At 34.2% G+C, this 16157-nt stretch overlaps 1 protein-coding gene across 3 annotated transcripts in view; it reads right to left on the bottom strand.

Annotated features, from left to right (window-relative positions):
• Window positions 1-16157, bottom strand: part of PAPOLA (poly(A) polymerase alpha) — a 96785-nt gene that overhangs the window by 50381 nt on the left and 30247 nt on the right. For 2 of the 3 annotated variants that reach the window (XM_074956188.1, XM_074956189.1), the window contains exons 4-12: window positions 15152-15233; window positions 14477-14586; window positions 14039-14092; window positions 12517-12628; window positions 9358-9447; window positions 9113-9251; window positions 7404-7476; window positions 5619-5739; window positions 4556-4640 (exon numbers count right to left, since the gene is read on the bottom strand). In XM_074956188.1, the coding sequence (XP_074812289.1) occupies window positions 4556-4640; window positions 5619-5739; window positions 7404-7476; window positions 9113-9251; window positions 9358-9447; window positions 12517-12628; window positions 14039-14092; window positions 14477-14586; window positions 15152-15233 (866 nt within the window). The other variant, XM_074956190.1, reaches the window with a different exon arrangement.

The raw sequence follows: 16157 nt of genomic DNA, 5'->3' as shown, positions 1-16157 counted from the left end.
CAGGTTTTCAATATATTGAGTCAAAAATCTTTAATTGCATAAAAATCCAAAATATTTTTAATGAAGGAAGAACTAGAACAGTTAAGCTCAAGGGAGGTGGATGGGCAAGGGAACCTCATTTAAAGACAAGGGATGAATTAAATTTTGGTTATTTTTTAAAAGATTAATGGAATAATTTCAAGAAGATCTTGTAAAGTGATCTCAAAAGCTGCATTCTACATGCCTAAGACCTAAACCTGCAAAGATTTGGACAGGTAAATTTATACACTGAATAGCATTACTCACTGTGTAAAATTAATGCATACCTAAACCTTTTCCAGATTGGGGCCTAATTTTTTAAGGCCAGTAAGATTAGGGGCTATATCATAGCGTATTTCATGGTTACACACAGATTTATTTATCCACTAACTTAAAAAAAACAAAAAACAAAACCTTCTGTCCAGAAAATTGCAAGGTCAGTAATAGTGAAACATTGTGATACAATTTAACAAAATTGTAGGAAAACTTGCAAGTCCACAAGTCACTATAAAAGTAACTCAAAACCAACAGATCAATCAATATGCACACACACCTTACCTAGGTCTAAGGGGGAAAATGGACTAAAAGTATTCTGGACTAATAGAATTCAAAGGCTTGTACTTTAAGAAACGAAAGGGGGAAGGGAGGAAGAAAATTTATTTTCTTTTAAAAGTGGCTAAAATGAAATTTTACTATAAGATTCATTTGGTTATGTTAATATTATCATGAAGCACTTGATGCGAAGAAATGTTCTTAGTAAAACAATTTTATCAGTTTTTTAAAAAATACTTGAGAAACCACTAATAAATCATTTAAATTCAACAGAACTAAAATACTACTTAGAAATGTGCAGTGTCACAGTTACAGACGACAATTGATTGTTTTCGGAGTGCTGTTCCATGAATTCAGCAATGTTATTGCACAAAAATTCATGCACCTGAAGCAGAAAATAAGGGTCTTTTAAATATTACTACTACATTATCTGACTTTATACTGTTATGTAATTTTAATACCAATTCCGCTTAATGAGCACTAGATTTTTTAAATTTTTCTACTTGACACACCAACAGGATCTCTCACAACGGGAAATGAACCTTACTAGTAAAAGATTTTTATAGTGAAGTGGACATACTTCTAGGTATTTAAAAAACATTTTCTAGTGATTTGTTGGAAGCTGCTCTTTAAAGAAGCTTTAAAGGCTTTTAAGAACAATTCTATAAAAACAGCTTGATAAATCTAAAATCCTTGATTGGTCAGTGAAGGATGCTTCATATTCTGATTATAAATCTCTTGAACAATTAAACCATAGTTACTGAAATCCGGATTTTAAATAAACTGAAGTCTATTAACTGTCCTTGTTTAGACAGGGTCAGTGAACGCAGATTGGAATTGAGGAGGAGGAGAAGGAAGGGAATTCAAGATAACCAGGATTGTGTGATTTTTAAGGAAGGATTTTGTGTTGCATAGCAGGGTGAGAAATAATTTAATCACAGGATATCGAGTATTTACAGCTTTCCAGTGAGAGAGTATTAGTTTCTAGCCACTGGTGCTTCACAAAACATTGGACCTTAAAAGTTGTCATGGGTCCTATGACTAATAGCAAGTAACATCTTATTGTAATTTTCAATCCCTGATTTTCTTACATAATTCTTTTAACTTTACAATGTCTTTGGTGCTTTACCATGAGGTTAGAAGAAAATAATAATCCAGCTATTACAATAATTTTTTAGCAGTGACACCACTATTGGGAAGTACAGAATATTCCTTTCAAAAACATTTGAGTTTTCCTCCATTATGCCTCTTCCTGAGCAATTTTTTAAAAATCAAGACTACTGAATGAAGATTTAGTGAACTGCACTCCATTTTAAATATCCATAATCACATAAAAAGCCAAAAGCCATACATCCTGTTGTGCCTCTTATTCAGAATGTTTTGGAAAAAATATTGTAATGAAAAATTGAGGGTACCCATCTGGACTTGCCTACTTTAAATAAGGTTTCTCCAAATCTAGGTTTAGTTATATTGAGTTAATAAATGTAAAGTCTTATTATGTGCACAAGATATATTAGTAAGTAAAGTACTCCTTTAAAGTTTCCTATTTTTTTTATTTACTACAACTGATTTTGTTTACTGAAGTTTGTACAATGTGTTTAAAGTCATTGTATATGGAGAGTATTTTATTACCATACAGTTTTTATTTTTAAACGCTAATATGGAAAGAGTCCGTCACTTTGTCATGTAACTACATTCAGATGTTACACCATGTTGGTAACTTTTTGTTTGTTAATTTTTGTATGAGCACACAGTCCGGATGTGATGTTTTCTGTTGTCTCCTTAACACAGTTCTCCCATCTAGAAAATGGAAACAAGTGCAAACAGCCTGAACTCTGGTCTCTCAAATTTGAAGTATTGGCAACTATTCAGACAAATCAGACAATCTTTTCTATTTTGAATCCCCTGCAATGCAGGATATATAGTAACCCCCGAAGTTCTCTAGAATATTTGGAATTCACTTAAATTAAAAATTCATTTGGGAGAAATTAACTGTCTATTCTGCTGCTGATGTATTGTTTACCAAGGTAATTCTCATTTATAGTGATACACATTTAAAATCTATGCATTTATGGGGTAAGAGTCAAACAGGTTTGATATTTTAAAAGGTGAACTTCAAGGCAGGAACCATGTCATCTTGTGTCTTATACAGCACCAAACATTTTAAAGTTTCAGCAATAAGAGGTTTGAACTGTACAAGGATAATAACCAAGGTTGAAAGAAATCTAGTTTTTAGATCAAAAGGTTTGGCCAAAGTTTTTTATTATTATTTCTTATTATTACTGATAATGCATTTGTATTTAGAGTTATTAAAAGTGACTAATCAAAGTTTTAAAAGACTAATATTTCTCTTTTATACATTGTAATTATTACTTTCAAAGTCCTCCCAATTCTGAATATTAATAGGCTTCCATGTACCACTCCATTGTCAAGAAATTAGGAAGCCAGTCATTTTTAGTAGAACCTACAAAGCTTGTGCACTCACTGCTTGCAGTGACTACATCCACTGCTGTGCTGCTGTAATTACTGATGCCGATGCACATGCCAGGATATAAAACTATATTAAATAGGTCTTATTTCAAGTCAACTCAGCCCTGTTAGTGTCTGTTACCTTCAAAACTGGGAGAGAGCATTTGGCAAACTGAAAGAGGATGTACTTTCAGCCTTTTTAGAGGGCAGTGCTAACAACAACACAAGAGTGAAAACAAAAATTCACTTTCTAAAAAATGAAATCACCTTACAGTGTCCATTAAAAGTTTTCAAATTGAATCTCCAAGATACAACATAAAAGCTGTTCAGATGTTTTAAAGCTTTTATCATGCAAAAGATACAGAAACAAAACACAGACACATTATGATGGTCATCAGTCTTTTTTTTAATGGGGGAAAACTGTATATTTCAATCTTGTTTAGATTAATACATAACCACCCAAAACAGGAACAAAATTGTAGAAAATATTTAATCTTAACTCCAAAAGTGGGTCTCCAACAAAATTGAGGGCAAATAAAATGTAGTCCATATATTTTAATAATCTGTATTTATTATAAATTACATTTTTCAGCAAATCCAGTATACATTTAAACAAGCTTCTCCCCTACAACCACAACATACCAGTAGGAACCCTTAAAATGTCAGTTAAACCTCAAAAATTCATTTCCTAGATTTCTCTTAAAAATAAATGTTTAAGGATAAAAATTCTGCAAACTTTTCCCTAATGTAACGACATTACACAGCAGTTAGAAATAAACTAGCTGCAATAAAGATGAATATATTCTGAAGCCTTGATCAGCTTTATTTCTTACTGAGGAAAAACTAGTAAAAACTTTAGTTGATTGAGCTGCCAAATGTACTAAAGGATATATTTTATTATTAAAATGTATGTTGTTTACCATTATGGTAAAAGAAATGCATCTTTCTAGTGGCACAGTTTTAAATATCTACTTTCCAGGGCTAATTTCCTCAAAAAAATATTTTGTTTGTGGGGAGGCAGACTTCATTTTACTTGACTTGATTTTGGGTTCTATCAACAATAGCAGCTCATTACCACCACCTGGAACACTCAGCAATTGGTCAAACCAACTTCTAACTCAAGTATCCTAGTTTTAGCCTACTAATTCTATAGCTCTCCAGTAACGTTCTGCATACCTGATCATAGTCTAATTAGGTGATCAATTATACTATGGAAAAGAAAAAAAGCAGTATAATTATGTTATTTAAGTTTCTTTCTTATAAAAAAATGAAAGTACTGCAAAACTGATCTCAAAATTAACCAGGAGAAAAACCCTCCAACAAAACGGAGAACTTTCAAGTTTTTTTTTTTTAATTTTATTTTAAGGATATAGCACTTTAAAGGTTTCTAATGGAAGTGTTCAACCATACTTAACGCTACTGATGCAAGTGCCTGTCTATAAAGTACCATTTTTTTTTTTTTTTTTGGTAAATGATAAGAAACTTAAACATGTCTGCCATGCCATAAAATACATACTTGTACTTTTGAAAGAAGTTTGGAGCTTCAAAAAGTTTGGACCACTCTGCCTTACTCAGCAAAATTTCATCTGTGATAGCAAGACCTGAATTATAAAAACACATTTAAATCCTTTTCACACAGTTGATCCACACCAAGTATCCACAAAAACAGTCCATAAACTAAACAAAGGTTATTTCAAGTTAACTGCTAATTTGCTCTTTTTTAATCCAATGGTCGTCTCATCCAACAAACTTTGCTCCCAGTGGTATTTTATATGTATCGTCATCAGCTACTCAGTGTGCGTTGTTACAAATTTTCTTACAAAGCTTAATTGGACCAGACTATTGTATTGCAAAGCTCTACTACACCACCAGAGAATTTTATTCTCTTCTGGTTCTTGTTCACTTTCCTGGAATAAGGCTGAACATGCCGCAGAGGAAATGTGCTAAACCCACGAAGGAAAGGAAAAGGTTTTCCTTATAGGGCTTAAATCCTCTTTGGGATGAGGGTTACGTGTTGGGACAGATGACTGTTAGAAATGGGAGAGTGAGCACAACATCCTGATGAGAATTATCAGTATTTCCCCATGTGCATCAAGGCCTTGCCTGGCCAAGACTGTCTCAGTAAATGTCCTTTGACTGTCAGAAGGTTTAACTCAACTGAGGCAATGTACCATTCTCCTAATTTTCTTAAAGAGCTAAGCATACTGCCTCCTTAGCACCACTAGCACATGCCAGCAAAGACGACAGAATTGCACTGCAGTCCTCCACATGGTAATGCAGACTGTAAGACCACTGGAACAGCCTAGAAAGAACCAATTGTCAGGGTATGATTCCCACTTACAGAGAATGCTACTTTCCAATTAATAATGATCAATTTCTGGAAGGAAAAAATGGAATATCTATAAATACCCATTAAATTTCCAAGTTACAGACAAAATATGAAGTAAAGAAGACTGACTGATTCAGTTGCTTTAGGAAGGATGCTTGTTGTCAACTCATTATTCCAAAACAATGTTGTGCCTATGATGGAATTATTTTAAAGTCTTTTGGAATATATAAGAGCATAAGATAATACTTACCTTGTTTAAACTCCTCAACCATGACCATCCGTGTAGAAACGGACACATTGTAGGTAGAGTTCTGCTGTGGGTATGCTGGTGTAATTATAGGCATAAGATGGTACCTATCACTGGGATTTACCTATATATAACAACAGCCAATCAGTTTTCTTCAAGCACACACAAAATAAAAAAATTTGGAATTCTCTCTTTGCTAAAATGAATCTTAAATTCCAATGTAACAAATGAGATCTTAGTATACAAATTAGACTGAACAACTGTGCACAGAAGTTGAGAATACTCAAGGATAACATCTTGTCTGCATATTCCTACAAGTAAATTACATTGTGGAAGTTATTCCAAACTCAAATGGAACAGAGAAGATCATAAACTATCAGCATGCCTCACTATCGATACTGGGTAGTTTTGAAAGCTAAAAATACCAACTGAAATAGATTAGTGGTGAATTTATTATTACATCTGCAATAGAAGCTAGCCTGTGATCATACTGAAACACGGGTACCTCATTACCACTTGAGCATCTTGGACACCTTCAGAGAAACAGCTGTCTTGAGACCCTTTGAAATATGATGTCTGATTTATTCCTATAACACTATTGAAAATAAAGAGCCAGTCTAAGAGGAAAGGCTCTGGGCATCCTGAGGGAAGCAGCACTTGTGTTAACCTATCCTTTATTAAAAAACAGCACATGGGGAAATAAAAGAAGGAAACAGCAAAGACAAAATCACATTTAAATAACGTTAAGCTAGTGATCTTGTGTTTTGTCAGGTTGTAAATTTGAAGTTAAGGTTCAAACCCTGTCCTTAACTTACCCTGTTTTGTTTAGTTACTACAGCACATATGGTTCGTAACATCACACACTGACCTCAAACCCCTACAACAGGAACAATAGGGTGACTTAAGAACATTGTTTTAATCTTACTTTACATCACAACCCAGACGTTATTTAAATGTAGACTTTTGTCAAAGCAAGCGGAAAATGTATTTAAAAACATAGGTCATACAGTACAGCTTTCAAGCCTATTGTGCTCACACTGGCTCCCCCCCCCCCCCCAAAAGATGAACCCTAAGAACATTTCACTATTGGTGAAATAGTACATTTCCTATTTGACTATACCCCCTATTTACACCTTAAATAATAATGGTTTTATGTTTAGCATAGGATGTTACTCTGAGTCCTTGCACATTTTTCAACTTTTAAAGTGAAAAATATAAATCATGAAGATGCTACGAAGTAGAGAGATCAAAATTATGGTAACTGAAAGAAAGGCAAAGTTAGTTTTATTTATTTATTTATTTATTTAATATTTGTATTCCCCTTTGGTCCAAAACACAAAGGACACATTATTGCAAAATTTACAACAAATATACCACAGTAGTTAAAATACAATTTTGAAAATAAGTTAATCAATCACCCAGACAGTGAAATGTCATAAAGAAGTGTGATCTATGTTCTAACAAATTGCTTTAGTGTATGTATCTATTTATATAAAAATTGTACAGGGAGCATTTAGCAAGCATTTATTTAGATCACTTACTGCTGAAGTTGGACAAAAAGCATAGTTACTGAAAAATCTGGAGTTTAGATGTAGTTTACAGAATGTGAACTAATTATGTTCTGCACAGTATGGAAGAATTATAGATGAAGTTACCAGAAAGAAAATGTAATATCCACACATTAAGTTCATTTATAATCTAAAAATAAAGTGTCCCTGGGTTTCTTTAAGCAGTTGATTTACTCTACTGTACAGTGTAATTTATACTGGGAAAAAATAATACACTAACCCTTGGGTCCCATACAGGCAAATTAAGATTGCATTCTTCTGGCTGTTTCAATAGCACTGGATTTGGCCATTCCCTGTTTAAAAAGATTGTAGCACTGAATAAGACTAATGGACATAATGACTTATTTTGTAAAACATACAATACTTTTGAATGTGATCCTTCTTCATTTTGCCCTCCTGGCACAGCATCAGATGATTTTTTTTTCTCTCTTGAAGTCAAGTCAATCTACTGTTGGTTTTTAGTAGCTGAGCTAACGACTTTACATGGATTTATAACAATTTGCTCCAACGCATCAGCACAAAGCAGTTTGTGCCTCTTAATTAAGGGAATGAAAAAAACAAGTAGCTGTAAAGCAAACTTCTTTAAATTGCTCTTCAAATATACTCAGACTTTAAGGTCAGAAGGGACCATCCTGATCATTTAGTCTGACCTGCACATTGCAGGCCACAGAACCTTGACCACTCTTGTAATAGACGCATAACCTCTGGCTGAATTACTGAAGGAATCACCTCTGCAAAGATGTACTACTAATTCTGTCTTCATGCTAGTTCTGTTCATCGACAATCTAGAGAAGAAACTATCAGTTGTGACCATGGTACACTGCTGTATGATTAGTTATTATGAACTACATGCATTAAATTTAAAGGTTTTTCCCATCCAGATTATTTAAGAAAAAGCATGCCGAATGAAACACTTTCTAAATGAAATGCAACACTTCTTCTCTTCAAGATGCCCTTAACCCTACAGAACACCGCCAATTAAGAAGTACATTTAATAGTCTAATAGCCATCAATTAGATTTTCTTTAAATTAGTATTATAAAAATGAGAGTTACCTGCAATGGAGTTTTGCAGTATTTGTGCATTATGCTCTTGGGCAGTGCACATGATCAACAGTTTTTAAAGTCCTCACATAAAACTGGCAATGCATATGCTTTGAGTGTACAGTACCCTATAAACAGGGGGGTTTCAATCAATCTGCTGAATCAGCATCATGTGACATGAGGTCAACAACTTTCTATTTAGGAATCAACCCCCTAAAAATACTAGAGACTATGAAGCCACGAACTTTCAGAAAAAGTGAACAGTAATAATGATCTTCATGTTAGCAAGTTACAGCAGACATGCTGAATTTAGTATCTAGTTGTCATTTTGTACAAGGATTTTAGAAAGTCTCCCTCGACATCTCACACGAGGGAACACATAGCTCAAGGTTACAGATACAACCCTTCTGGAAAATTTTAGGCAACTATTCTCTGCAAGTTACATGTTTTGCCAAATTTACTTTGCATTTTAATGAACAATCCCCTTGCATACTACCACCATTCCTTTAATGTCTCAGAATATACAATAATTCTTCAACATTTTCGTGCTCTTTCTGATTTAGGACTATGCAAGGGTCACATCTGAAAAGTAACAGAGGTCCTGAGTTACCACAAATGTTTTAAAACCTTCCAGTTAAAAATCTGCAAAATTTTGTTGTGTTTGTGGTTTTTTAAAAGGCTAAACAGTAGTATGTCATATAACCTTTAACAAAAGGTTATGTTGTCTAGCTCACCAGATAACACAATTCACTAACACAGAGGCAGCAATATACTTTGCAAACTACCAACTTAACCTGACACCAGCTGAAGAAATGCCATAGAAACAAGACTAAAATTCAGTGTCTACAAACAATTTTATTTTAGTGTAATCTAAAATTAAAACATACCATTTAGAAAATACCAAGAAAAATTTATGTACAAGAGTTGATGCTATTGCATTTGGATAAAGCTGGCAAGTTCTTGCTACTAACATAGCCCAGGAAACACCACCAAGGAAACCTAGTATATTGGAATAGATGTTGTGGCCTGTTGATGCAGGGGGGAAAAAAAGACAGAAGAAGAGAGTTAGTCATTATCACAGTGGTCACTGATAAGAATTTATTGAGAACCTGTTTTCTGAGACTAAACTTACGTTTTGCCCACAGTTTGATAGCTCTCAGTGTTAACCTGAAGTTGTCGATGTTTGGTACTAGATGTAAAATTTCATCGGTTACCCTGCAACCTGGCCAACAGAAAGCACCTGTTACCTCTAATGGTTAACGATAAAGAATCTGCCCTCACCCCAGCTTCAAATCTAACAAAGATCAGCACAACTAGAAATTACATTTCACACTTGGCTCACTTATGTTTTGAATGTGAAAAGGGTGTTTGCTTTTAATATATTTTCATATGCTTTTTATTATGTTGTACAGCAGCAGCATTTTGGGGAAGAAAGGATAATTCATATAAAAATTAGGGCTGTCAATTAATCGCAGTTAACTCACGCAATTAACTCAAAAAATTAATCACACTTAATCACAGTTGTAACTGCACTTTTAAAGAATAGAATACCAATTGAAATTTTGGAAGTTTTTCTACATTTTCAAATAAATTGATTTCAATTACACCACAGAATACAAAGTATACAGTGCTCGCTTTATATTATTTTTATTACTAATATTTGCACTGTACAAATGATAAAGTGTTATTCAATTCACCTCCTACAAGTACTGTAGTGCAATCTCTATCATAAGATCGCAACTTACAAATGTAGATTTTTTTGTTACATAACTGCACTCAAAAACAAAACAATGTAAAACTTTAGAGCCTACCAGTCTACTCAGTCCTACTTCTTGTTCAGCCAATCGCTAAGACAGGCAAGTTTGTTTACATTTATGGGAGATAATGCTGCCTGCTTCTTATTTACGTCACCATAAAGTGAGAACAGGCGTTCGCATGGGCGTTTTGTAGCCGGCATTGCAAGGTATTTTACGTGCCAGGTATGCTAAACATTCGTATGTCCCTTCATGCTTCGGCCATCATTCCAGAGGACATGCTTCCATGCTGACGACGCTCATTAAAAAATAATGCGTTAATTAAATTTGTGATTGAACACCTTATACAGTAGTCTTGGATGATGACTCAGCACATGTTCATTTTAAGAACACTTTCGCTGTAGATTTGACAAAACACAAGGACGGTACCAATGTGAGATTTCTAAAGATAGCTACAGCACGTGACCCAAGGTTTAAAACACTGAAGTGCCATCCAAAATCTGAGAGGGATGAGGTGTGGAGCATTCTTTCAGAACTCTTAAAAGAGCAACATTGCAGAAACTACAGAATCCAAACCACCAAAAAAGAAAATCAACCTTCTGCTGGTGGCATCTGACTCAGCTGATGAAAATGAACATGCGTCAGTCCGCACTGCTTTGGATTATTTTCAAGCAGAACCAGTCATCAGCATGGATGCCTGTCCTCTGGAATGGTGGTTGAAGCACAAAGGGACATATGCTAAATATTCGTATCTGGCATGTAAATACCTTGCAATGCTGGCTACAAAACTCCCATGCGAACGCCTGTTCTCACTTTCAGGTGACACTGAACAAGAAGCGGGCAGCATCACCTACTGCAAATGTAAATAAACTTGTTTTTCTGAGCAATTGCCTGAACAAGAAATAGGACTGAGTGGACTTATAGGCTCTAAAGTTTTACATTGTTTTGTTTTTGAATGCAGTTATTTTTTGTACATAATTCTATATTTGTAAGCTCAACTTTCATGATAAAGAAATTGTACTACAGTATTTGTATTAGGTGAACTGAAAAAACACTTTGATTTTTACAGTGCAAATATTTGTAATAAAAAAAAAATACAAAGTACACTTTGTATTCTGTGTTGTAATTAAATCAATGTATTTAAAAATGTTAAAAACCTCCAAAAATAAATGGTATTATACTATTGTTTAACAGTGCGATTTATTGCACTATTAATTTTTTTAATCGCTTGACAGCCCTAATAAAAATTAATACAACATACAAAAAGGGTGGTACCTGCATAACAGCAGTATACAAACACAACAGAGATGTTGCACACAGACTTCTTATAACTAGGACCAGATTTTTATGCAATTCATTGCTACGGAATTTGACATAAAATTGGACTGCAGAATATCAACAATAGTGTTGAAAAATTAAGCTTATAGCCCTGATGGTTGTGAAATCTTCCAAACATGAACCTTTGCAGTGGTGAGTTTGCAAAGGAACAGCATCAAACAGCTCAGAGATATAAACTATACCATTAACTCAACGGAGTACCAACTCTAAAGCTTACGGTTGCATTATAGTACTAATGGAGTACCAACTCTAAAGATTACGGATGCATTATAGTACTAACTTTAACAGCTTCACCGATTTTAGCAAAACTTCTCCAGTTAACATATGGTGGCAACTATTGCTGTTTAACTCAGGGAGACAGCTAGTTGGTGGGAGCCAGGAGTTCAGGGCCCCTTCCCAAGACATTTCACACAAGCAGAAGACACAATGGTGCTGAAAATTTGAAGGCCAAATAAAACTGACTTTAATAAAAGGAATACTGTCCTGATTACATTTTTATTCTGTATTTAACTGAATAAAATGCCTACTTTTTAAATTTACTTGAAGCAGTCAGAAGTTCCAATTTGCCACAGAAACCAAAGAGTCCTCACTTCAGTTTTTATGCCTATTTTGTGACAACACATGTGACCCCGAGTACAGAGTTGCAGCACAGTTGCATTATATAAAAATGCAATTTTCTTCTACACTAACATTTTGAGATGTCAATGAAAATGCTTATTTCACACCTCAGAAGTTAGATCAACTATAAAAACTTGCCAAATTTACTGAGGGTCTGACAGGACCCGGCAAGTAATCCTGATACTAGGTAGCCCTCAAATCAGTAGTGTTTTGACATTCCTATTTTGCCATGGAAGAGACTGCTATATTTATTTATTTCATGTATAAGTGGCTAGTGCTCTAGGTGAGAAATCCACAACCAACCCAATTTCAAGTTTCTAGGCTTTGATGTTTAAGATATGATTTGACAAGAAGGCAAAAGAATCTGACTAACAAAAAGAACAGCCAATTTTTCAAAATGCCATATAATAGTATTGGCCTGGACAAGTTACTTTAAATCTAGGCAAGTTGAGCCACCATGAGTTCACTTAAACTTTGCAACTCAGCTACATACCTATTGAACTGCCTCTCCTCCGCACACCCCATTTGAAACTAACTTGACAGAGAAATGGATACTTAAAAATTCAAAGTTGTATACATACCGTTAAGACTTCGTATGCATCTAATGTCTAAATTTTTAAGTAGGCTATCATCTCGAAGGTCCAAATCCTCAGGAATAGTTTGCAGTGCTAATCTTGCAAACAAAATATCAATCTAAAAAAATAATAAAAAAAAACCAAATATTGACTTTTAACCCTCAATCAAGTTATTTAGTGCATTATTTTAATAAAGTTTTCTACCATGAAGAAAAAGCACTTATTCCCTTTAGGGTAATAAATCTCTTTCCACAAACTAAATGGCCTAAGCCTGAATATGTTTACCCCTAAAAAGTGTTAAAAGAAATGCTCTCAGCATCCGCCCTGCTTCCTATGATATTACCTCAAAATCAACTCTAGGATGCAAGAAACGACCCAATTCATCTAATCTGAGGTTGAATAGGGAAACCGGTCGGAGTCAGTTTTCCTTGCAAATACCATTCAGTTGCAGAAAAGAAGTGAATAATTTGCCTGGCACTGAACTTGCTGAAGCTTACATGTTACTAATTAAGGCTATTGATTTGTCATGGCTATAATTACCGTGACTTTTAAACTTTTTTTGTTTGTTTGTTTAAACAGAAAAAAGTCACGGTCTGAAATCCTGGCAAACCATCAAATGAATAAGTGCTCTGCATGGTTTGTTTAAAAAGACACGAATTTGGCACTATATGTAGTGTCATGGCATACATATTTTCAGCGTGTTTAAACTGTAAGTATTATTAAATAGATTTGATAAAAGATCTCTGGAGGCAGCAGAGTTGGATCATCATCAATAAAGGAAGCTGATGGGTTGATAGGTGGTCAGAGAGGAGACTACTTTTAAGGGATGTAAACCACTCACTCCTGTTTTTTCAGTAACTAAACTGAAAATACCATACCTAAAATATAAATCTAGATATAAATCTAGCAAACTATCTTTTACAAAATACTATTTTCTCTGTTTTTAATACATCTTATCTTGATTACAATTGCTTGTGTCCATACAATATCAACCCCTAACAACCAAAAGTCCTGTAATTTGTAAGGAATGGTTCTGAAAGACCATGAATTTCTGGAAACCCCCACCATCTCTGTTAAGAGCCCTAGAAAAAGGCAACCACCACGCGCAAAAAGTTGTGTTTCATTAAAGTAGGTAAGCAGAAAGGGAGAAACCAAAAGATCAAGGCAAAGACAGGAGCTGGCACTGTTGTTCGTAGTAGAGTGAAAACATTGGGACCAAAAGGATCACCTTAATTTTTGAAGTAATTTTGAGTTTGAAGACTGGACAATTAAGGGTTAATTTTTGCTAGTACTGATTAAAAAAACCATAACAATTTGTCATTGACTTGCCGACAAAGAGTACTCTATTAGTACTAATACTTGCAACATTCAAAAGGTAGCTTTGTCTGATCAGCAGTTCACAGAAGCAGGCCCCTTGACATATAACTCTTTAATAGGAATTACACACATCATGCGGAACGGAACCCTAGAAGTGTTAACGTTTTGATTATAGTAAAACAAGACTCAAAGACAGCTGGCTAAACCTTACCTCTATCCCATCAAAACACAGTTTGATAACTGGGACAAATGCCTCTTCAACAGCCTGGAAAAATAAACAAACATTCAGTATTATTTTCAACATGGAAAAGAGTATCCACAAATAACACAATGACAAATTTAAATGATTACTTCGACATTAGAATTTATATTGACATTTCTTCTCCTTCAGACTCAAAATGATTGCAATAAATAGAAGTAACTGACAAAACTTAATACACAGTAGAAGTTGGATGCTACCATTTTAATAGATAAGTTGTAGCTATTTTCAGTTTATGTGAACTAAAACCGTGGCATGAATCTTGTGGGATTTGATTGCAGTCTTTCCTACTCTTAACAGATGTAAACCACTTTTGCTTTACTTATTCTGTTCACTAATTTTACATCATCATTTGTGTCCTAACAACTCTTTGTTAGAGGACCAACATACCCTTAAGTCTTTTACTTCTTCCTGTAGTTTCAGTTTTTCATAAAATGAGGTGAAAAAGTCACTCCTGTCAACATGCCTTGGTGCAACACATAATGCATCAATATCAGCTCCTAAAACACATGTTCATAAATACCATGAGGCTACAGACACTCTATACAAATACACAGAGAATACTAGCAATAGCCTACAACATAACATTCTAGCAACAAAGGAAAATGCAACAGTCATCCTTCATACAGCTATAATCTAAGTACAAGGTATTTCAAGATGTGCTCCAAAAGTAACAATGAATGTGTCTTTTTACAACCACTGGACACACTGAAAATACCTACATATATATCTTTGGTAAGGGAGGTTTACAAAAGTTTTCAGTAACTGTACATTAAAGCCCTGAGAATCCAGATATACCCATTCCTCGTACAAAAAAATTATATGCATCTCTTTGTGATTTCAGCCCTTCTCCCTCCCAGATCTTGAACAGAAAGTGTTCAAGGTATCTTACTTTGAACTGATTCTCCCTCCTTTTAAGGCATCATATGAAATTATATACTTACCATAGCCACATGATACTTCAAAACCAAAGTAACATTTCTAATGTCTTACCTATGACATTTTATAAATACTTCATTAGGTCAGATATATAATTTTTTTCATAATTAGCAAGGTAAATTTTACCTTTTGTGTGCACCCCTAGTCGGTAGGATCCAAACGTAAAAATTTTTCCTCCAACATTTTCTATTACGGATTGTGGAAGATTCTAATGGAGCAAATATACAACTAGTTATTTTATAAGCAAAGTATATTCAGACAATGGACAACAGTTACAAGAGAAAACATAATGCAAACAAAAGTAATTCAGAAAATAGATGTTAAATTGCATAGATTAAAGCTTATTTCTGTTATGATAGTTTGTTCTCATTTTAAATAAATACACCAACACCCAGAAGTTATCCAATCAATGCTAGGTCACAATAATGGAATTTGGTGGCAGACAAAGGTAATAATTTGACACTCAGGAACCATGCATATGACGTGACAAATATATATACTATAGTGCTAGAAATTTGATTACACTAGTTGTAACCATTTGGTTACTTGTGAATCAACAGTCAAAAGACAGTTTCTGGACACGGGGTGTTCTGCTTAAGCTTGCGGTAGTAACTTATTTAGCACATTTGAGACAGAGAGGAACTTAGTCTATTGCATAAAGACTAAGGTGTATCTAATCTAGTATGCACGAAACCATTAATTATGTTTACAATATTATACGGTTATTTCCTTCAACTGTGATTTACTTCTAAGAAACTTACTTAATATAAATGTATCCAAGACAAAATCATCAACAAGATGGGCAAGTATAATATTTAAAACTACCAAATCCATGCAACCTAAGCCCCACTTGCCAATTTTGGTTTTAAAATAAAAGTGAAAAATGAATGTGAGGGTTTTCCTCTTCCATTTAATGTGTGAGTAGACATTCACACAAGGAAAAACTAACTATACAGAGAAAACAGTAAAATCAATTACAGACAAAGTAAATTGAAAAAAGGCTTTTAGTTACAGTAATCTTTGGTCTTAAATATATTATGTAAAAATTCACATAGAAATGTGATTTTCAAGTTCATATCTCTAAGAACTTGAAAATGAGAGCAGCTTAAAAAGTATGGCCTGACAATTTAAA

Source organism: Natator depressus, chromosome 6 (genome assembly GCF_965152275.1).
Source record: "Natator depressus isolate rNatDep1 chromosome 6, rNatDep2.hap1, whole genome shotgun sequence".
NCBI classification, from domain to species: Eukaryota; Metazoa; Chordata; order Testudines; family Cheloniidae; genus Natator; species Natator depressus.
This window is presented reverse-complemented; position numbering and strand designations above follow the sequence as displayed.